The 23,099-nt window shown below is 44.4% G+C and overlaps 1 protein-coding gene across 1 annotated transcript in view; it reads left to right on the forward strand.

Annotated features, from left to right (window-relative positions):
• Positions 1–23,099, forward strand: part of C18H1orf185 (chromosome 18 C1orf185 homolog) — a 66,296-nt gene that overhangs the window by 21,497 nt on the left and 21,700 nt on the right. Inside the window, 1 exon segment of the mRNA XM_038760322.1 lies at positions 22,552–22,796. Within this exon segment, the coding sequence (XP_038616250.1) occupies positions 22,552–22,796 (245 nt within the window).

Consider the following 23,099-nt stretch of genomic DNA (forward strand, 5'->3'; position numbering starts at 1 on the left):
AATCAATCAATCAGTCAATGGTAATTACTGAGCATTTACTGTTTGCAGGACACCATACTAAGTGCTTGGGAGTGTACATTACAACAGAGCTGGTAGACACATTCCCTTCCCACAATGAGTTTACAGTCTAGAAGGGGAGACAAACATTGATGTAAATAAATAATTTATGATATATAACTTGTAGTTATGTGCGTAAGTGCTGTGGGGATGAGGGTGGGGTGAATGCCAAATGCCCTGAGGTCAGAGAACCAGGTGCATAGATGACACACAGGGGAGTGGGAGCCAGGTAAAAGAGGATTTCATCAGGGAAGGCCTCTCAGAGGAGGTGTGACTTTAATTCCTGAAAGGTTTCATATATATATATATTAACGTCTTTCTCCCCTTCTAGACTGCAAGCTCGCAGCGGGCAGGGGATGTACCTGTTAATTGTTATATTGTAGTCTCCCAAGCACTCAGTACAGTTCTCTGCACACGCAGTAAGCGCTCAATAAATACGATGAAATGAATAAATGAATGAATGAAAAAGTTTCAGGGAACGGATGCAGGGGTGGGATGAACCAGCGTAAGAAAAGAGTTAATTCATGTTTGGCCTGAGTTGGCGGTGAGGCATCTAAAACATGACGCCTGCCAGACAATGGCCTGTGTAGGGCTGAATCAAGAGTGAAAGGCGTATTCGTGAAGCATTCCACATTTTCAGTCCACACCACGGCACCCCATCTTGAAAATCTTGAAAACTCCCTCCCTCCCCAAACTCCCAGAGCCAGTGACAGCTTAACACAGGACGATCTTTGTATGTGCATGGTGTGGTTGGGACCATTGGTCTCCCATTGACCAGCTTCCAATACGAAAGACAAACAAACACACGAAAACACACAGAAATCTATATATAGGATCCACAGATGGGCTGGTAAGCTACGGAGGTCAGGAGGAACAGACCACAACAGGTCTTTGTGGCAAACTGCATCAGGGATACAAGCTCAACGTCTCTCTGTTGTTCAGCAGCCCCTGTTGTCATGCTTTCCTTTCTGTGATTTTCCACAATGCTACTGTTGAATTTTCAGGCCTATTTTCGGTGTGCCTTATATTGCCCTCACACTTTTTTTTTTGCCATGTGAACACTGTGAGGCACAGACACGCGTTCTGTGTGTAGAACATGGTGAAGCTCTAGGCTATCACCCAATCTGGTTGCTGGGTTTTCCACTGAAGATAGTTACCCCTCAAACAGATCTATTCCAGGACACCTGTGTCTCCTGTGTGACCTTGGGCAAGTCACTTCACTTCTCTGTGCCTCAGTTACCACATCTGTAAAATGGAGATTAAATCCTCCTCCTTCCAATTTAGATTGTGAGCCCTATGTGGGATAGGGGACTGTGTCCAACCTGATAAATTTCTATCTACCCCGGAGTCTAGAAGAGTGCCTGACACATAACAAGCACTTGACAAATGCCATTTTTAAAAAAATATATAGAATGCATATTTTTAATGGTATTTTTAAGTGCTTACTATCTAAGACCCCTCTGGCTGTAAGCCTGTCGTGGCAGGGAATGTGTCTGTTATATTGCTATACTGTACTCTCCCAAGTGCTTAGTGTGCTCTGCATCATCAATCGTATTTATTGAGCGCTTACTATGTGCAGAGCACTGTACTAAGCGCTTGGGCACTGTACTAAGCACTTGGGCACTGTACTAAGTGCACACAGTAAAGTGCCCAATAAATATGATTGATTGATTGCTTAATCTACTTGCAGGGCCTGATTCTGCTCCGAGTCCTACTTGGAAAAGCAGCATGGCTCAGTGGAAAGAGCCCGGGCTTTGGAGTCAGAGGTCATGGGTTCAAATCCCAGCTCTGCCAATTGTCAGGTGGCTGACTTTGGGGAAGTCACTTAACTTCTCTGTGCCTCAGTTACCTCATTTGTAAAATGGGGATTATGATTGTGAGCCCCACGTGGGACAACCTGATCACCTTGTAACCTCCCCAGTGCTTAGAACAGTGCTTTGCACATAGTAAGCACTTAAAAAAATGTCATTATTATTATTATTATAGCTGCCTGCCAGGCCGTATATATAAATATAATAATATAATATAAATAATATAAAATAAATCAAGTAGCACTAGGAGCAGAATCAGGCCCTACAAGTAACACACACTAGAGGACTTCAGTCTGGCAGTTAAATTAGTTGTGCTGATGAGTCATGAACTCAGGTGAGCGTTGAATAAACTTAGACAAAGCCTTAGGGAAAGGCAAGTTTTTAAAAAAATATACACCTGCATTAACATTTAATGGTTTCAATTAATTCTTTTGTCCCCCCTGCCACACACACACACCCCACCCCCCACCCCCCGCCCCCACCTTCCTCTCAGTCTCTCTCAGTACATATAAAACTCAGGTCTGAAGGTAAGAAGGCCTGGGACAAGAATGAAATGCAAATATAATATGAATAGATTGAATTGGTCAAATAAACAGAGATCTGGAAGACAGCAAGCAAAGTGGACTGTTCCAAGGGGCTGAGATACTACCACTACTAAAAAAAATAATAATAATAGCCACTGTGGTATTTGTTGAGCGCTTACTACGTACCAAGTGCTAGAGTAGATACACGATGGCTCGGAGTCCCTGTCCCACATGGGGTTCACAATCTAAGGGTAAGGGAGAAATAGGTATTTTTTTTATAGTATTGGTTAGGAGCTTACTATGTGACAGATACAAGCTAATAGGTTGGACACAGCCCATGACTCACAGATTTAATCCCCATTTTACAGGTGAGGGAACTGAGGCAAAGAGAAGTGAAGTGACTTGCCCAGGGTCATACAGCAGAGATGTGGCAGAGCTGAGATTAGAATCCAGGTCTAGAACCCAGGTAAGACAGAGAAGCAGCATGGCCTAGTGAATAGAATACGGGCCTGGGAGAAAGGAGGACCTGGGTTCTAATCCTGGCTCTGTTACTTATCTGCTGTGGGATCTTGGGCAGGTTATTTCACTTCTCTGTGCCTCAGTTTCTTCATCTGTAAAATGGGGATGAAGACTGTGAGCTCTGTGTGAGACGGGGACTGTGTCCAATCTGATTACCTTTATGAACCCCAGCTCTTAGTACAGGGCCTTACCATAGTTATTATCATTATTATTATTATTCTCAGGTCCTTCGGACTCCCAGCCCATGCTCTAGCCACTAGGCCTCTCTGCTTTGCAATCAATGGTATTTATTGAGCGCTTACTGTGTGCAGAGCACGATACTAAGCTCTTGGGAGAGAACAGTGTAAGAGAGTTGGTAGACCTGTCTAATGTCCACCCTAATGCCCTCTTTCTAGCTGCCCAGAGTTCCTGCTAGTCAACTTTTACAGTGAATAACCTAGAAATGGCACTATGAATCATAGTGTTTTTCCTTTTCACAAATGTGAAGGAAATCTAAGAAACTATTTTTGCACTTAGATTTTAACTCTTTTTCACCCCTCCCTCAGTCCCACAGCACTTATGCCCATAACCATAATTTATTCATTTATATTAATGTCTATCTCCCCCTCTAGGCTTTAAGCTCACTGTGGGCAGGGAACATGTCTGCCAACCCTGTTGTGTCGTATTATCCCAAGCACTCTGCCTACAGTAAGTGCTCAATAAATACAATCCATTGATTGATTTTTAAATGAAAGAGAAAGAAAATGAAATTTCAAAAAATGATTTTGATATCCTTCACCCAAATCAATCTCTATGTCAAAATGCCCTCCAGACCTCCAGGTAGGTGTGGGTGGAGGAAGAATATTTCTTAATTTCCCAACAATGTGGATACAAGATGCAGACAGAAGACATGTCCTAGGGGGGATCTGGGTTTATAAATTTTTCTCAGGGACATTCAAAATGTGTAAGTTCTAAGATTTGTTGCTAAGATGTTTCACAACTATTGCTCAAGTCTTGTGCAATAAAACAATTATGAAGTTAGTGGGTTTTTTCTTAGCTTTTAAAAAAAGTCAAGAAAAGGAAATGCAAATCTTACAGTAATGGAAATTTTGAGATGCTAATTAAACCCTCAACTAAATACCAAAATAAAAATGTGTATAAATGTTTAATTGGCCTACCTTGAGTCCCTAGCTATTATATAGACTTTTGAATTTCATGGGGATATGATGTTAAAGAGACATTCAAAAACCATCATTTTGTATTTTTTAACTTACGCGTGACCTAAATATACACCATCACCCCAGCATTACCAAAGGTGACAGCTAAAACTAGCTAAGAGCCTAAACAAAGTGCTATTTGAACTTATTTCCATTTATGTTTTGTTTTTTAGGTGCTATTTAAACAGAATTTCTTTCTAGGGGTTAGAGGAAAATCCAGTAATGATAATGCCACAATTACCACACTATCTGATAAAAATAGTCACACATAAATCAACACATATCTAAATGGGGAACTCATATCCTACAGGATACCACTAGAGTTCCCAATTGTTTCCTGTTAATATTCTGCATATGTGCTGCAACTACTTCAGCTCCGCTTTGCATTAATTGCAGCTGCAAAAAAACACTGTCCCATGACAAGCATGTGACCGCCTCTAAATCAATATTTGTCCGTTATTCAGTGGCACTAGAAATAGATCATCTGTCATTTCTAACTCCGTTATATTCTACTCTCCCAGGTGCTTAGGACAACGTTCTGCACCCAGTCAGCGTTAATTAGACATCACCGATTGAATCTAGCCATCTTTAAAGTCCTCAGAGATGAGAATTGTGTGAAATCTTTCCAGCGGCACATTAACTGGTCTGTCTGATGTCCAGTGATGAACTAAAAGTGGTGCAGTGTCCATGGGTTCTGCACACACACACACACACAAACACACACACACACACACACACACAGAGAACTGTCCATTTCTTGGTTTCATTGTACCTTGGTCAGAGTTAATATTATTAATATATTAATTAACACAATTAACAATAATAATTGTGGTATTTGTTTAGCACTTACTATGTGCCAGGCACTGTACTAAGCATCGGAGTAGATACAAGGTAATCAGGTTGGACAGAGTCCCTGTCCCACATAGGGCTCACAATCTTAATCCCCATTTTACAGATGAGGTAGCTGAGGCACAGAGAAGTTAAGTGAGTTGCCCAAGGTCACACAGCAGACAAATGGCAGAGCAGGATTAGAACCCAAGTCCTTCTGACTCTCAGGCCCATGCTTTATCCACTAGGCCATGCTGCTTCTCTCCACAGTTCATTCATTCAATCACATTTATTGAGCGCTTACTGTGTGCAGAGCACTGTACTAAGCACTTGGGAAGTACAAGTTGGCAACATATAGAGACGGTCCCTACCCAACAGCGGGCTCACAGTCTAGAAGGGGGAGACAGAGAACAAAACCAAACATATTAACAAAATAAAATAAATTGAATAAATATGTACAAGTAAAAGTTCCATCTCCACAGTGCATCTGCATGACAGCTGGGTTATTTAGGGTTGCACATTTATATACAACTTTCTACTTGTAACATGTTCTACACACATTTTACTAATTAATGGAATAAATAATAATAATAATAATGATAATGGCATTTATTAAGCGCTTACTATGTGCAAAGCACTGTTCTAAGCTCTGGGAAGGTTACAAGGTGATCAGGTTGTCCCACGGGGGGCTCACAGTCTTAATCCCCATTTTACAGATGAGGGAACTGAGGCCCAGAGAAGTTAAGTGACTTGCCCAAAGTCACAGAGCTGCCAATTGGCAGAGCCGGGATTTGAACCCATGACCTCTGGCTCCAAAGCCCATGTTCTTTTCCACTGAGCCATGCTGCTTCTCTAATAATAAATACTTCTTCTGTAATAATAATAATAATAAATGCAAGGTATTGGAAAAGCAGTGTGGTCTAGTGGAAAGAGTTCAAGATTGGGAGTCAGGACATTTGGGTTCTAATCCCCATTTGCCTGCTGGGTGACCTTGGACACATTGCTGACCTTCTCTGTGCCCCAGTTTCCGCATTTTAAAATGGGGATTAAACAGCTGCTCTCCCTCCCACTTAAGGCTGTGAACCCCATATGGAACAGGGACTATGTCTGATCCGATTGCATTGTATCTATCTCAGTGTTTAGCACAGTACTTGACACATAATAAGTGCTTCAACAATACCATTATTATTATTATTATTTTCTAGAGTAAGACACTGAATTAATAATAACGATAACAATGATAATAATAATGGTATTTGTTAAGCACTTACTATGTGCGAGGCCCAGTTCTGGGGTAGATGCAAGCAAATCAGTTTAGGCACAGTCTCTATCCCACATGGGGTTTACAATCTTAATCCTCATTTTTCAGAGAAGGTAACTAAGGCACAGAGAAGTTTAGTGACTTGCCCAAGGTCACACAGCAAATATGTGGCAGAAGTGGGATTAGAACCCAGATCCTTCTGAAGTCCAGGCCCGTGCTCTGTCCACTAGGCCAAGTTGTTTCTTGGTGTATTTTTCTTCCTCCTCCTCCTCCTCCTCTCTGTCCATCGTTCTTGAAATCTCTAAATCACGATCCTCTCTCCTGATATAATCATCATAATAATAACGGTGGTATTTATTAAGCGCTTACTGTGTGCAAAGCACTGTTCTAAGCACTGGGGAGGTAACAAGGTGATCAGGTTGTCCCATGGGGGGCTCACAGTCTTAATCCCCATTTTACAGATGAGGTAACTGAGGCCCAGAGAAGTTAAGTGACTTGCCCAAAGTCACAGAGCTAAGTGGTAGAGCCGGGATTTGAACCCATGACCTCTAACTCCAAAGCCCAGGCTCTTTCCACTGAGCCACGCTGCTTCCCTGATGTTCCTCAGCTCTTAGGTGGAGCTATAGTTTTTTCCCTTTTCCTTTCTATTCCGTCTGTCTCCTCTCTCTGTCCTTCCTTCTCCCCTTTCAGCCTCCCGTTGGTTCGTCATTGGGGAAGCAGCGTGGCTCAGTGGAAAGAGCAAGGGCTTTGGAGCTGGAGGTCATGGGTTCAAATCCCAGCTCTGCCACTTCATCATCATCATCAATCGTATTTATTGAGCGCTTACTATGTGCACAGCACTGTACTAAGCGCTTGGGAAGTACAAATTGGCAACACATAGAGACAGTCCCTACCCAACAGTGGGCTCACAGTCTAAAAGGGGGAGACAGAGAACAAAACCAAAACATACTAACAAAATAAAATAAATAGAATAGATATGTACAAGTAAAATAAATAAATAAATAAATCGAGTAATAAATATGTACAAACATATATACACATATACAGGTGCTGTGGGGAAGGGAAGGAGGTAAGATGGGGGGATGGAGGGGAGAGGAAGGAAGGGGCTTAGTCTGGGAAGGCCTCCTGGAGGAGGTGAGCTCTCAGAAGGGCCTTGAAGGGAGGAAGAGAGCTAGCTTGGCGGATGGGCAGAGGGAGGGCATTCCAGGCCCGGGGTATGACGTGGGCCGGGGGTCGATGGCGGGACAGGCGAGAACGAGGTACGGTGTGACAAGCTGACACTTGTCAGCTGTGTGACTTTGGGCAAGTCACTTAACTTCTCTGGGCCTCAGTGACCTCATCTGTAAAATGGGGATGAAGACCGTGAGCCCCACGTGGGACAACCTGATCACCTTGTAACCTCCCCAGCGCTTAGAACAGTGCTTTGCACATAGTAAGCGCTTAATAAATGCCATTATTATTATTATTATTATCTCATTCTTCTGGCCTTGGTCTCCTGGGTCCCCCGGCTGCCTCCCTCTTCTGCCCCCACCTTCCCCTCCTCCCCCTGGGAGCTTGCTGTGTGTGGGAAATGGACTCTCCCCTCCCACAGCCCCAGAAGCCTCAAAGTGGAGTGGACTCAGTGCGCTATGGCACTGGCAGAGCTTCGTCCCTCCTTCCTGCTCCTGTGTGGGCAAGGCTTTCACGAACGGCAGCAGCCGCTCGCAGGCCGGGCTACAGTCCCCACAACAATTTAGGAAGCAGCGTGGCCTACTGGAGAGAGCTCGGGCCCGGGAGTCAGAAGGACCTGTGTTTTAATCCCGTCCGCTGTGCGACGTTGGGCAGGTTTCTTCACTTCTCTGCGCCTCAGTTACTTCATCTGAAAGTGGAGATTAAGACTGTGCGCTCCACGTCGGGCAAGGGACTGTGTCCAACCTGTATCTACCCCAGCGCTTAGAAAAGTGACTGGTCACAGTAAGCGCTTAACAAGTACCAGAAAAAAGTGGCAAAACTGGGATTAGAACCCAGATCTCCTGACTCTCAGGCCTGCATTGTTTCCATTAAGCCACACTGTATTGTTCGTTAAACACTTACTCTCTGCCAGGCACTGTACTAAGCCCTGGGGTGTAAGATAATCAGGTTGGACATAGTCCGTGTCCCACATGGGGCTCCCAGTCTTAATATCCGTTTTACGGATGAGGTAACTGAGGCACAGAGAGGCGAAGGGACTTTCCCAAGGTCACACGGCAGTCAAGTGTCAGAGCTGGATTAACGCCCGGTCCTCTGACTCCAAGGCTTGAGCTCTAGCCGCTAGACCACAGTGTCTTTGCACTTCCCAAGCGCTTAGTACAGTGCTCTGCACACAGTAAGCGCTCAATAAATACGATTGATTGATTGATTGATTGATTGCAGGAGACCATAGGGGTTTACCTGGCTCCCGGGGGGGATTGTCAGGTTGGAGCCATGTGCCCACTTTCCTCGGTGCAACTTCTCCAGCGCTTAGAACAGTGCTTTGCACATAGTAAGCGCTTAATAAATGTTACTATTATTATTATTAATAATAATAATAAAAGCCACTCTGTCGCTTAGCGCTTTGGACGTCCCAATTTTTTGATAAACACGTTAACCACGGCTCCATCTTGTGGACCATAGCTAAATAACGCAAATGGGGATGGTGCGATCGCCTGAGGAAAGTCAACCTGAAAATGAAAAATTCTACAGAAAGCAAATCAACCGTGCAGTCAAAACCAAGTAGCACTTTATCGATCAATCAATCAATCAATTAATCATTCATTCAGTCATATTTATTGAGCGCTTACGGTGTGCAGAGCACTGTACTAAGCGCTTCGGAGAGTGCCACATAACAACAGAATTGGTAGATATATTCCCTGCCTAGAAAGGACTTACCGTCTAGAGGGGGAGACAGGCATCAATATACATAAATAAATTCCAGATATGTACGTAAGTTCTGAGAGGAGGGCGAGGGGAACAAAACAGGGCGATGCAGAAGGGAGTGGGAGAAGAGGAAATAGGGCCTCCTTGAAAATGCAACTGTATAATGGGGTACATTTCTCCAGAGACTTTTGTTATAAATTAGGATTTTTTTCCAAAACCCCTGGAAAAATAATATGAAATGTTTTTATTTGCTATCTGTGGTAATGTTAAACATCACTCAAGTATCACTTACTATTTGTTAAAGAAATTCAAAGCAAAACATTACTGCATTAAAAGATTTATACTATAATAATAATAATAATAATGGTATTTGTTAAGCGCTTACTATGTGCAAAGCACTGTTCTAAGCGCTGATAATAATATAATAATAATATATAATAATAATAATATAATAAACTATAATAGTAATCATGACGATGATGATGGTATTTGTTAAGTGCTTACTATGTACCAAGTACTATTCTAAGCACTGGGGTACATACAATATAACCAGGTCAGACAAAGTCTCTTTCCCACATGAAGCTCTCAGTCTAAGGGAGATGGAGGGCAAAGATACTTATTCCCATTTTACAGAGGAGGAAACTGAGGCACAGAGAAGTTAAATGGCTTGCCCAAGGTCATACAGAAATCAATCAGTTGTACCTACTGAGTGCTTTTTGTGGGCAGAGCACTGTACTAAACACTTGGGAGATTTACAGTAGAACAGAGCTGTTAGACTCGTTGCCTGCCCACATCAATCTTACAGTCTACAATTATAGCGGATAAGTGGAGCAGCTAGGACTAGAATCTAGTTCCCCTGATTCCCAGGCCTGTGCTGCTTCCACTAGGCCACACTGTCTTTGCAGGAATTTATTGAACTCCCTTTGTTCTACCCCTCTCCCAGCCCCACAGTAGTTGTATATATATGTACATATTTATAATTATGATTATCTTTATTTTTATTAACGATGTGTATATATCTATCATTCTTTTCATTTATAATGATGCTACTGATGCCTGTTTACTTGTTTCGATGTCTGTCCCCCCCCCCTTCTAGATTGTGAGCCCATTGTGGTCAGGGATTGTCTCTGTTGCTGAATTGTACTTTCCAAGTGCTTAGTACAGTGCTCTGCACACAGTAAGTGCTCAATAAATACGATTGAATGAATGAATGAATGAATATAGAAAGAGAATCCGGGCAGCAGAGTGAAGTATAGACTGAAGCAGGGAGAAATGGGAGGATGGGAGATCAGAAAGGATGCTGATGAAGTAATCCAGTCGGGATAGGATGAGAGAGATGCCTTCTCTGCTGATTAGCAGCGTGGTTTAGTGGAAAGAACACGGGTTTGGGAGTCAGAGGAAGTAGGTTCTAATCCGGCTTTGCCAGTTGGGCTAGCCACTTAACTTCCCTGTGACTCAGTGACCTCATCTGCAAAATGGGGATTAAGACTGAGCCACATGTAGGACATGATTACCTTGTATTTACCCCAGCGCTTAGAACAGTGCTTGGCATATAGTAAGCACTTAATAATAATAATGGTGTTTGTTAAGCACTTACTATGTACTGTTCTAAGCACTGGACAAATTCCATTATTATTGTTATTATTTTCAAATTCAGTGAATAATTTCTTCCATTTTGTAAACCCTTCTGGTAGGCGTAAACTCCCTGAAGGCAGGAATCAGTATTTCACTAGACTGTAAGGTTCTCATTGGCAGGAATTGTGTCTACCGACTCTGTTGCACTCTCCCAAGCCCGTAGTACAGTGTTCTGCACACAGTAGGTACTCAATTTATACCACTGATTGATTCAGAGCTCAGCACTTTCATGTAGGCCTTTCATTCATTTATTCCTTAAATTGTATTGATTGAGCACTTACTAGGTGCAAAGCACAGTACTAAGCACCTGGGAGGATACAGTATAACAACAAACGGACACATTCGTGCCCACAACGAGCTCACAGTCCAGAGAGGGAGAAATACGTCAATTTAAATAAATAGATAGGAAAATAAATAAATAATATATTTCTACAGGCCACACTGCGTTGATTGGCCTATTCTGCACAGAGCACTGTTCTGGGCACCTGCTGTGTGCTGAGCCCTGTACTGTGTGCCCATTGAACGCAGAGAGTTGTATCAGGCACTTGGGAGCAAGCAACGAAAGTAAAAGATGAGGTTGCTTCTTTCACTCTTCGGACAAGTGCACACGTTATGGAAACTTGGAAACTTAATACCCCATCCTCTGAACTGCCAAACAGTCATGGCTTGGATCTGTGGATTTTGGATCATGCACTCTAATATGTGACCTTTGGGTATTTGGTATTCACCCCACCCTCAGCCCCACAGTACCTATGTACATGCCTATAAATTGTGTATTACATTTATTTATATTGTCTGTCTCCCCATCTTCGGGCAGGGAATGTGTCTACCAGCTCTGTTGCATTGTACTGTCCCAAGCGCTTTGTAGAGTGCTTTAAAGCACTCCATCACCTTGTCCCCTCTTCCCTCCCCTGGCTTCTCTTCTTCTACAACCCAGCCCGCACACTTCACTCCTCTAGCGCTAAGCTTCTCACTGTGCCTCCATCTCGCCTATCTCACCACGGACCCCTCGCCCACATCCTGCCTCTGGCCTGAAGCCCTCCCACCTCAAATCCGACGACAACGACTCTCTCCGCCTACAAAGCCATACTGAAGGCCCATCTCCTCCAAGAGGCCTTCCCAGACTAAGCCCCACTTTTCCTCATCTCCCACTCCCTTCCGCATCACCTGACTTCTTCCCTTTGCTCTTCCCACCTCCCAACCCCGCAGCACTTAGATCCGTATCTGTAATATTATTTATCTGTATTGATGTGTCTCTGCCCGCCCCCCCCCCCCCCAAGACTGTAAGCTCATTGTGGGCAGGGAATATCACTGTGTATTGTTTTATTCTACTTTCCCAAGCACCGAGTACAGTGCCCTGCACATAGTAAGAGCTCGATAAATACGATTGGATGGGTGAATGAATGTAGTGATGATGATGATGGCATTTATTAGGCGCTTACTATGTGGAAAGCACTGTTCTAAGCACTGAGCACAGTTCTAAGCATAGTGCCCTGCGCACAGTACACATCCAATAAATACCATTGATTGATTGATTGAGATTATTGTGACACATATTGGGACTGGGAGGCTTTCTCCATAGACCTCACATCCTCCCTTAATAATAATAATAATAATGGCATTTATTAAGTGCTTACTATGTGCAAAGTACTGTGGTAAGCGCTGGGAAGGTTACAAGGTGACCAGGTTGTCCCACGGGGGGCTCAGTCTTCAGCCCCATTCTACAGATGAGGGAACTGAGGCACAGAGAAGTGAAGTGACTTGCCCAAAGTCACACAGCTGACAATTGGCAGAGCCAGGATTTGAACCCATGACCTCTGACTCCAGAGCCCGTGCACTTCCCCTCAGCAGGGAAAGAGAATGGTGTGGGTGTGGGTGGGTGTGTGAATGAGGGTGCTTTCCCCTGGCCTCGCATCCACAGGAAGCTGAGAGGAAAGATGGCATCATTCTGGGCCAGGTCCAAACACCTCAAAAGCCACATGGCCATGAATGCCATCCTCATGCCCCCAAAAGGCCCAGGTTGGGAGTGATAAGCCAGAGGCAGCAGAGAAACAGCATTGCTCAGTGGAAAGAGCACGGGTTTAGGAGTCAGAGGTCATGGGTTCTAATCCCGGCTCCGCCACTTGTCAGCTGTGTGACTTTGGGCAAATCATTTCACTTCTCTGAGCCTCAGTTCCCTCATCTGTCAAATAGGAATGAAGACTGTGAGCCCCACGTGGGACAACTTGATCACCTGTATCCCCCCCAGCGCTTAGAACAGTGCTTTGCACATAGTAAGCTATTACTAAATGCCATTATTATTATTATTATTACCTGAGCCTGTTACTTCATCTGTAAAATGGGGATTAAGACTTTGAGCCCCACGTGGGACAACCTGATCATCTGTATCCTGTATATATGTATATATGTTTGTACATATTTATTACTCTATTTATTTATTTATTTATTTTACTTGTACATATCTATTCTATTTATTTTATTTTGTTAGTACGTTTGGTTTTGTTCTCTGTCTCCCCCTTCTAGACTGTGAGCCCACTGTTGGGTAGGGACTGTCTCTATATGTTGCCAACTTGTACTTCCCAAGCGCTTAGTACAGTGCTCTGCACACAGTAAGCGCTCAATAAATATGATTGATTGATTGATTGATGCCCCAGCGCTTAGAACAGTGCTTTGCACATCATAAGCCCTTAATAAATGCCATTATTATAATAATTATTATTTTCTGAGCCTGTTACTTCATAGGTAAAATGGGGATTAAGACTGTGAGCCCCACGTGGGACAACCTGATCATCTGTATCCTGTATATATGTATATATGTTTGTACATATTTATTACTCTATTTATTTATTTATTTATTTTACTTGTACATATCTATTCTATTTATTTTATTTTGTTAGTATGGTTTTGTTCTGTCTCCCCCTTCTAGACTGTGAGCCCACTGTTGGGTAGGGACTGTCTCTATATGTTGCCAACTTGTACTTCCCAAGCGCTTAGTACAGTGCTCTGCACACAGTAAGTGCTCAATAAATACGATTGATTGATTGATCCTCTAGAGCTTATAACAGTGCTCTGCACATAATAAGCCCTTAATAAATGCCATAATAATAATAATTATATTATTATAATATAATATTATATACAATATATAATATAATAATGTAATATTATCATAATAATATAATATTATATATTATTATGTTAATTATTATTATATTATATAATATTATATAATTATATATTATATTATATGATAATAATTACTGTAATAGAATTATTATAATACATTATTATATATTATAATATTATAACATTATATTTTATTATTATTATTATCTTTTAGACTGTGAGCCCACTGTTGGGTAGGGACTGTCTCTATATGTTGCCAACTTGTACTTCCCAAGCGCTTAGTACAGTGCTCTGCACACAGTAAGCGCTCAATAAATACAATTGATTGATCTGAGCCTGTTACTTCATCTGTAAAATGGGGATTAAGACTGTGAGCCCCACGTGGAACAACCTGATCACCTGTATCCCCCCCAGCGCTTAGAACAGGGCTTCGCACATAGTAAGCGCCTAACAAACACCATCATTATTATTATTATTATTATTATTATTATTACGCTCTACAGTGAGAGGCGCGAGGCGGAACGCGCATGCGCAGCCTTTCCGACCCAAAGTGCGAAGCGAGGCGCTTTAGACCCGCAGCGAGAAGGCGAAGGCGCATGCGCAGATCTCCCGGACTCGAGGGGAGACGCGCGAGGCGGGAGGAGCATGCGCAGTTGTCCCGGACCCAGAGTGAGAAGCACGAGGCGCAACCTCTCGGGCGCAGAGGGAGGAATGCGAGGAGAGAGGCGCGTGCGCGTTTTTCCCAGACCCCCTTCCCTATTACCCCCCCCCGCACCTGTATATATTTTTGTACATATTTATTCTCTATTTATTTATTGATTGTACTTGTACATATTTATTCTATTTATTTTATTTTGTTAATATGTTTTGTTTTGTTCTCTGTCTCCCTCTTCTGGACTGTGAGCCCGCTGTTGGGTAGGAACCGTGCCTATATGTTGCCAACTTGTACTTCCCAAGCGCTTAGTCCAGTGCTCTGCACACAGTAAGCGCTCAATAAATACGATTGAATGAATGAATTTGTTTATTTTACTTGTACATATTCTGTTTATTTTATTTTGTTAATTTGTTTGGTTTTGTTGTCTGTCTCCCCTTTCTGGACTGTGAGCCTGCTGTTGGGTAGGGACTGTGCCTATATGTTGCCAACTTGTACTTCCCAAGCGCTTAGTACAGTGCTCTGTACACTGTAAGCACTCAATAAATACGATTGAATGAATGAATGAGTGAATTTATTTATTTTACTTGTACATATTCTATTTATTTTATTTGGTTAATATGTTTTGTTTTGTTGTCTGTCTCCCCTTTCTGGACTGTGAGCCCGCTGTTGGGTAGGGACCGTGTCTATATGTTGCCAACTTGTACTTCCCAAGCACTTAGTACAGTGCTCTGTACACAGTAAGCACTCAATAAATACAATTGAGTGAATGAATTTATTTATTTTACTTGTACATATTAATTCTATTTATTTGATTTTGTTAATTTGTTTTGTTTTGTTGTCTGTCTCTCCCTTCTGCACTGTGAGCCCACTGTTGGGTAGGGACTGTGTCCATATGTTGCCAACTTGTACTTCCCAAGCGCTTAGTACAGTGACCTACACACAGTAAGCACTCAATAAATACGATTGAATGAATGAATTTATTTATTTTACTTGTACATATTTATTGTATTTTATTTTGTTAATTTGTTTTGTTGTCTGTCTCCCCCTCTAGGCTGTGAGCCCGCTGTTGGGTAGGGACCGTGTCTATATGTTGCCAACTTGTACTTCCCAAGCGCTTAGTACAGTGCTCTGCACACAGTAAGCGCTCAATAAATACGATTGAATGAATGAATTTATCTATTTTACTTGTACATATTTATTCTATTTATTTTATTTTGTTAATATGTTTTGTTTTGTCTGTCTCCCCCTTCTAGATTGTGAGCCCGCTGTTGGGTATATATGTTGCCAACATGGATTTCCCAAGCGCTTAGTAAAGGGCTCTGCACACAGTAAGCGCGTGGCTCAGAAGAAAGAGCCTGGGCTTTGGAGTCAGAGGTCATGGGTTCAAATCCCAGCTCTGCTGACTGTCAGCTGTGTGACTTTGGGAAAGTCACTTCACTTCTCTGTGCCTCAGTCCCCCCATCTGTAAAATGGGGATGAAGACTGTGAGCCCCCCGCGGGACAACCTGATCACCTTGTATCCTCCCCAGTGCTTGGACCGGTGCTTTGCACATGGTAAGCGCTTAATAAATGCCATTATTAATTAATTAATTAGTATGTGCTCAATAAATACGATTGAAGGTATGTTGCCAGCTTGTACTTCCCAAGCGCTTAGTACAGTTCTCTGCACACAGTAAGCGCTTAATAAATACGATTGAATGAATGAGTGAATGAGTGAGTGAATGAATGAATGAATGAATGAATGAATGAATGAATGAATGAATGAAAGAAGCACGAGGCGTGAGGCGCGTGCGCGGTGGTACCGGACCGCGGGGGGAGACGGGCGGGGCGCGTGCGCGGTGCTCCCGGACACCGGAGTGAGGCGGAAGGCGCATGCGCAGTTGCCTCAGGGTGGGGGCTCCCGCCGAGGGGCGAGGCGCGTGCGCAGTTGTTGCAGGCCCGGGGTGACAGGAGGGCGCGAGGCGCGTGCGCAGTTGTTGCAGGCCCGGGGTGACAGGAGGGGGCGAGGCGCGAAGCGCGTGCGCAGTTGTTGCACTCCCGGGGTGACAGGAGGGCTTGAGGTGCGAGGCGCGAGGCGCGTGCGCAGTTGTTGCAGGCCCGGGGTGACAGGAGGGCGCGAGGCGCGAGGCGCGAGGCGCGTGCGCAGTTGTTGCACTCCCGGGGTGACAGGAGGGGGCGAGGCGCGAGGCGCGAGGCGCGTGCGCAGTTGTTGCGGGCCCGGGGTAACAGGAGGGCGCGAGGCGCGTGCGCAGTTGTTGCAGGCCCGGGGTGACAGGGGGCGCGGGGCGCGAGGCGCGTGCGCAGTTGCTGTAGGCCCGGGGTGACAGGAGGGCTCGAGGCGCAGGGCGCGTGCGCAGTTGTTGCAGGCCCGGGGTGACAGGAGGGCGCGAGGTGCGAGGCGCGGGGTTGTTCTCCTCACCGACGCATGGCGCGGCGGTTGGGAGGAGGCCGCGGCGGGGAGGGAGGAGCGGTCGTCTCCTGTCGTCGTCATCCGAAGGGCTGTGGCCCGGCCGCCTGCCCGTCCACCCGCCCGGCCTCCTGCCCGTCCACCCGCCCGTCCACCGGCCCCTCGGCCTACCCAACCACCGGCCCCTCGGCCTAGTTGCCCACCTGTCCTGACACCTGTCCCGGGGCATGCTGGGAGCCGCCGCCGCCGCCCCCCTGCCTCTCCTCCTGCTGACCCTGGTGGTCGCCGCCCTGGAGCCTCCCCACCCCGGGCGATGGCGCCTGCCGCCTTCCGCAGGTCTGATGTCATTTACTCATTTATATGATCGTCTGTCTTTCCCAGCACGGCTTAGTGGCCAGAGGTCATGGGTTCAAATCCCGACCCTGCCACTTGCCAGCCGTATGACTTTGGGCCAGTCACTTCACTTCTCTGGGCCTCGGTTACCTCGTCTGAAAAATGGGGATTAAGACCGTGAGCCCCCTGTGGGACAACCTCATTGCCTGAGAAGCAGCGTGGCCCAGTGGAAAGAGTGCGGGCTTGGGAGTCAGAGGTCCTGGGTTCGAATCCCGCCTCCCCCACATATCCGCTGTGTGACCTTGGGCAAGTCACTTCACTTCTCCGTGCCTCAGTTCCCTCATCTGTAAAATGGGGATTAAGACTGTGAGCCCCACATGGGACAACCTCATATCCTTGTGTTCCCCCCAGTGCTTAGAACAGTGCTTTGCACATAGTAAGCGCTTAACAAATACCAGCATTATTATTACTATTATTGTAACCTCCCCAGCGCTTAAAACAGTAATTTGTCCCCGCCATCGACCCCTGGCCCAGAATGCCCTCCCTCCACACATCCGCCAAGCTAGCCCTCTTCCTCCCTTCAAAGCCCTACTGAGAGCTCACCTCCTCCAGGAGGCCTTCCCACACTGAGCCCCCTCTTTTCTTTCCCCCTCCCCATCCCCCCAACCCTACCGCTTTCCCCTCCCCACAGCACCTTTATATATGTTTGTACAGATTTATTACTCTATTTTACTTGTACGTATTTACTATTCTATTTATTTCGTTAATGTGCATCTAGCTTTACTTCTGTTTATTCTGATGACTTGACACCTGTCCACATGTTTTGTTTTGTTGTCTGTCTCCCCCCTCTAGACCGTGAGCCCATTGTTGGGTAGGGACCGTCTCTATATGTTGCCAACTTGTACTTCCCAAGTGCTTAGTCCAGTGCTCTGCACACAGTAAGTACTCAATAAATATGATTGAATGAGTGAATGCTTTGCACATAGTAAGCGCTTAATAAATGCCATCATTATTATTATTATTATTAGAGCACAGGACTAAGAGTCAGAAGGTCGTGGGTTCTCATCCCAGCTCTACTATTCATTCAGTTGTATTTAGCGCTTACTGTGTGCACAGCACTGTACTAATACTTTGGGAAGTACAAGTTGGCAACATATAGAGACGGTCCCTACCCAACAACGGGCTCACAGTCTACAAGGGACTGTCTGTTGTGTGATCTTGGGCGACTCACTTAACTTCTCTGGGCCTCAGTACCCTCATCTGTAAAATGGGGATTAATAATTGTAATGATGGCATTTATTAAGTGCTTACTATGTGCGAAGCACTGTTCTAAGCACTGGGGGGGGGGGATACAAGGTGATCAAGTTGTCCCACGTGGGGCTCACAGTCTTAATCCCCATTTTACAGATGAGGTAACTGAGGCCCAGAGAAGTTAAGTCACTTGCCCAAGGTCATACAGCAGACAAGTGGTGGAGCTGGGATTAGAACCCAGGTCCTTTGACTCCCAAGCCCTTGCTCTTTCCAAAGCTTCCCTTTGTTTTGTGGTATTTAAGTGCTTACTATGTTTCACTCCCTGTTCTAAGTGCTAGGGAAGATATAAGTTAATCAAGTTGGACATAGTACTTGCTCCACAGAGGGTTCACAGTCTGATTTTATTCCTGTTCCCATTGTATGTTTTATATTTGTGTCTGCCCACTTTTCCCTTAGCCTCATAGGCAGGAATCATGTCTTTGACTTTTTATTGTATTCTCCAGAATGCTTAGTACAGTGCTCTGTACACAATAAATTTTGTTTTGTTGTTTGTCTTCCCCCTTCTAGACAGTGAGCCCGTTGTTGGGTAGGGATTGTCTTTATCTGTTGCCTAATTGTACTTTCCAAGCATTTAGTACAGTGTTCTGCACATAGTAAGCGCTCAATAAATACGAATGAATGAATGAATAAGTGCCCAATGAATGATGAAGCTATTTTGTTTTTTGTGTAATCAAAGCCAAGTTCCTGGGTTTTGAAATACCCAATATATTTGACTTGCATGGTAAAATTAGGAAGTTAAGTTCAACATCAAGGACAGTGCTCTTTATACAGTGAGTGCTCAATATGTGTTGTTGACTGACCAAGAGGACCATCTATTAGAATAACACAGCAAGGTGGCTGATTATTCAAAATATCAGCTCCTTCATTAGAAGTTTGTAATGAATTAACGTCCCCCTGGCAAAGGCTAGCATGCTGGAGGAGGAGTGATGGGAAAACCAAGGCAAAGTGGAGGTAGCTTTTCCACAGCTGGAGAGCACACTAACTCCCTTCTTCCACTGTTCTGTCTTCATCTTCTCTGGTGCTGGGCCCAGGAACCATTCATTCATTCAGTCGTATTTATTGAGCGCTTACTGTGTGCAGAGCACTGTACTAAGCGACCAATGAAATGGATTCACTTTTCTTGTTAAAGACAACCACCCATAAGGGCCAACTTGGGATGGGGGAAGAGTGGGGAGACCCCAAAGGCCACTGAACTGTGAACTTCGTCACTTGAACTGCCAAAGGGGCAGGAGGCAGCCCGTCGCATCGAGGCCCTTTCTTCAGTAGCCCTTGTTGAGTCACTTGAAATTATATCTCTAAATTATATATATGTATATATCTTTAAATTGAATGTATCTTTAAATTATGTGTGGTAATCGATTTATATTAGTGTCTGTCTCCTCCTCTAGACTGTAAGCTCATTATGGGCAGGTAACTTGTCTGCTAATTCTGTGGTAGTGTACTGTCCCAAGCCAGGGTGGACACAAGACAATCAGAGCAGACCCAGTCCAGAACAGAGTGGCCTAATGGATAGAGCATAGGCATGGGAGTCAGAAGGACCTGGGTTCTAATGCTGGCTCCGCCGTATGTCTGCTGTGTGGCTTGGACAAGGCACTGCACTTCTCTGGGCCTCAGTTCCCTCATCTGTAAAATGGGGAGTAAGAGTGTGATCCCAAGGGGGTCAGGGATTATGTCCAACCTGATTAGCATAGTACAGTGCCTGGCACATAGCAAGCAGTTAACAAATGCCATAAAAAAAAAAAGAAGCAACTCAGGGAAGAGCTAAACCACCCAGGCAGAGTGTTTTCTGTTTGTTGAAGATCTCTGGAGATAGAGACTCTACAGTGTCTGTTGGCAGCTTGCTCCAGGGCTTGAGACCCTTTCTATGCCAGAAGGTCTTCCTGGACCTTTTAGACTGTGAGCCCACTGTTGGGTAGGGACTGTCTCTATATGTTGCCAATTTGTACTTCCCAAGTGCTTAGTACAGTGCTCTGCATATAGTAAGCGCTCAATAAATACAATTGATGATGATGGAGGCTAGTTGAACTCTGTGGATCTGAAATTTTTCTTCTGCAGTGGCCCCTGGGCATGGAGCCCCTCCCTCCGTAATCCTAAACGTGGTAATCAAGTCCCCTCGGGGACCTCTTATTACGTGCCACTGTAGATGCTGAGTATCCGGGCGGCGGTCCAGTCCCAAGTCGGCTGTGCTGCCAAAGACCAGGACAATCATCTGGCTGAACTCTCCAAGTCCTGGGGCAGCTCCGGAGTTCCCTCTTCGGGCTTGGGAAGGCTGCAGATGAGTCCACTGTGAACTGGCCCTCTGCGTTAGGGAGCCCTCAGGAGACCCGGATGGTCCAAGGGTCACCCTAGACTTCAGAAACAATCAGAACCACCTCTGAAGTCTTGAATGGTTCAGAGGTTCATTCATTCATTTAGTTGTATTTATTGAGCACTTACTGTTTGCAGAGCACTGTGCTAAGGGCTTGGGCGAGTACACTAGAACAATAAACACACCCATTCCCTGCCCACCATGGGCAGACAGTCTAGAGGGGGAGACAGACATTAATATAAATAAATTACAGATACGTATATAAGTGCTGCAGGGTTGGGAGAGGGGATGAATAAAGGGAGCAAGTCAGAATGATGTAGAAGGGAGAGGGAGATGGGGAAAGGAGGGCTTAGTCATCATCATCATCATCACCATCATCAATCATATTTATTGACAGCTTACTATGTGCAGAGCACTGTACTAAGCGCTTGGGAAGTACAAATTGGCAACATATAGAAACAGTCCCTACCCAACAGTGGGCTCACAGTCTAAAAGGGGGAGACAGAGAACAAAACCATACTAACAAAATAAAATAAATAGGAAAGATATGTACAAGTAAAATAAATAGAGTAATAAATATGTACAAACATATATACATAACACAGGTGCTGTGGGGAAGGGAAGGAGGTAAGATGTGGGGGATGGAGAGGGGGACGAGGGGGAGAGGAAGGAAGGGGCTCAGTCTGGGAAGGCCTCCTGGTGGGGCTCAGTCAGGGAAGGCCTGTTGGAGGAGACGTGCCTTCAATAAAGCTTTGAAGGCAGGGAGAGTGATTGTATGAGGAGGGAGGGCATTTCAGGCCAGAGGCAGGATGTGGGCGAGAGGTTGGTGGCGAGATAGATGAGATCGAGGTGGGCCCAGCTCTCCGCAACAGCTTTCTGAAATGGAGGCAATGGCCAATCACCGATGAGTCCAGATTTCCCTGAGGAGCACTCCCAACCGTGCCCCGGCCCCACCACCCTTAGGCGCAGGAACACGGTGTACCTTAATCAATCAATCAGTCGTGTTTATTGAGCGCTTTCTGCGTGCAGAGGATGGTCCCTAGAATTTGGGAGACTACAATTTAACAGCGTTTGTAAACACGTTTCCTGCCCACAAGGAGCTACTGAAACAGAAATATGGTCTCATCGGTAGAATTCCAAGTCCTGTCCTACAAATGGCCATTTAAGTGAGTTTCAAAATAGGGAAACAAAGCAAAGTGAATAAAAGCTTTAGAAATTGGAGTCAATCCATCAATCACGTTGAGTAAATCATTATTCGCAAAGATGGGGCTAGATGAGGGAGGAAAAAAGAAGTAAAAGAGAACTTCATAAAAATTGTATTTCAAGCCTTTTATTATTATCATCGTATGTATAAAGGCTTATGGTCTTTTAAAAGCACAAAAATGGAAAGAAGCAGTTGAAAAGCAGCTGCCAGGTAGTTCACTAAAATGGGGAAAATAACTTCTCCAACCTTCCTGGCCACTGTACAACAAAAACCAATGGAAATCCCAAAGGGCAAATGGGTTATGGAAAATAAAGGTTTGGGTTTTTTTTGTATAATGGAGAACACACCCACAAGTAATGGGAGCTCAAGGATTACTTGAATAGCGTGGCTAAAATAGAGTTTGAACTAATGATTTTATTTGTTTTTTTAATGAAGGGAAAAATGAAATCAGTAATTTTAGAACTTGTTGAAGGAAAGTTAAGATGAATATTTCTAATTGCAGGGACACCATCAAAAGGCAAAGAATTGAAAATGAAATCGTGGTCATCTTATATAGTGGAATCTTCTAAACTTCACGAAGGAATAGTAAATAAATTTAGAAGAAAAATTTACGCAACATTGAAACTGAAAGGAAAACAAATGTATGAACCCAACATCCTTAAAGTATCTGAAGTTAAAGCCAAAGCCTTTCATTTTCCAAGTGTCGGGAGCAGTTTGCCAGGAGGAAGTCTATTTGAAGTTATAAAAGTAAGTTCTGTGAGGATAGCACCAGCAAAATCTAATATGCACTTAATTCACAGCCACCTGATGCATTAGTGCAGTTTTATCAGAGGAGGAAAGCACTAACAATCCCTTTGATGGAGAACTGAAAACAATCATAGTCTTTGAGTCTTAGAAGGCCAAGCACAATTTCCTAAGTGGAAAGTTATTGAAAGTTACCTTTACAGCAATAAAAATAGTACAGTGCTCTGCACACAGTAAGCGCTCAATAAATACGATTGAATGAATTAAGTATTCCTCAATCTCAGCAGGCTTGAAAAAAGATAACAT

Source organism: Tachyglossus aculeatus, chromosome 18, assembly GCF_015852505.1.
Source record: "Tachyglossus aculeatus isolate mTacAcu1 chromosome 18, mTacAcu1.pri, whole genome shotgun sequence".
In the NCBI taxonomy this organism is placed as follows: Eukaryota; Metazoa; Chordata; class Mammalia; order Monotremata; family Tachyglossidae; genus Tachyglossus; species Tachyglossus aculeatus.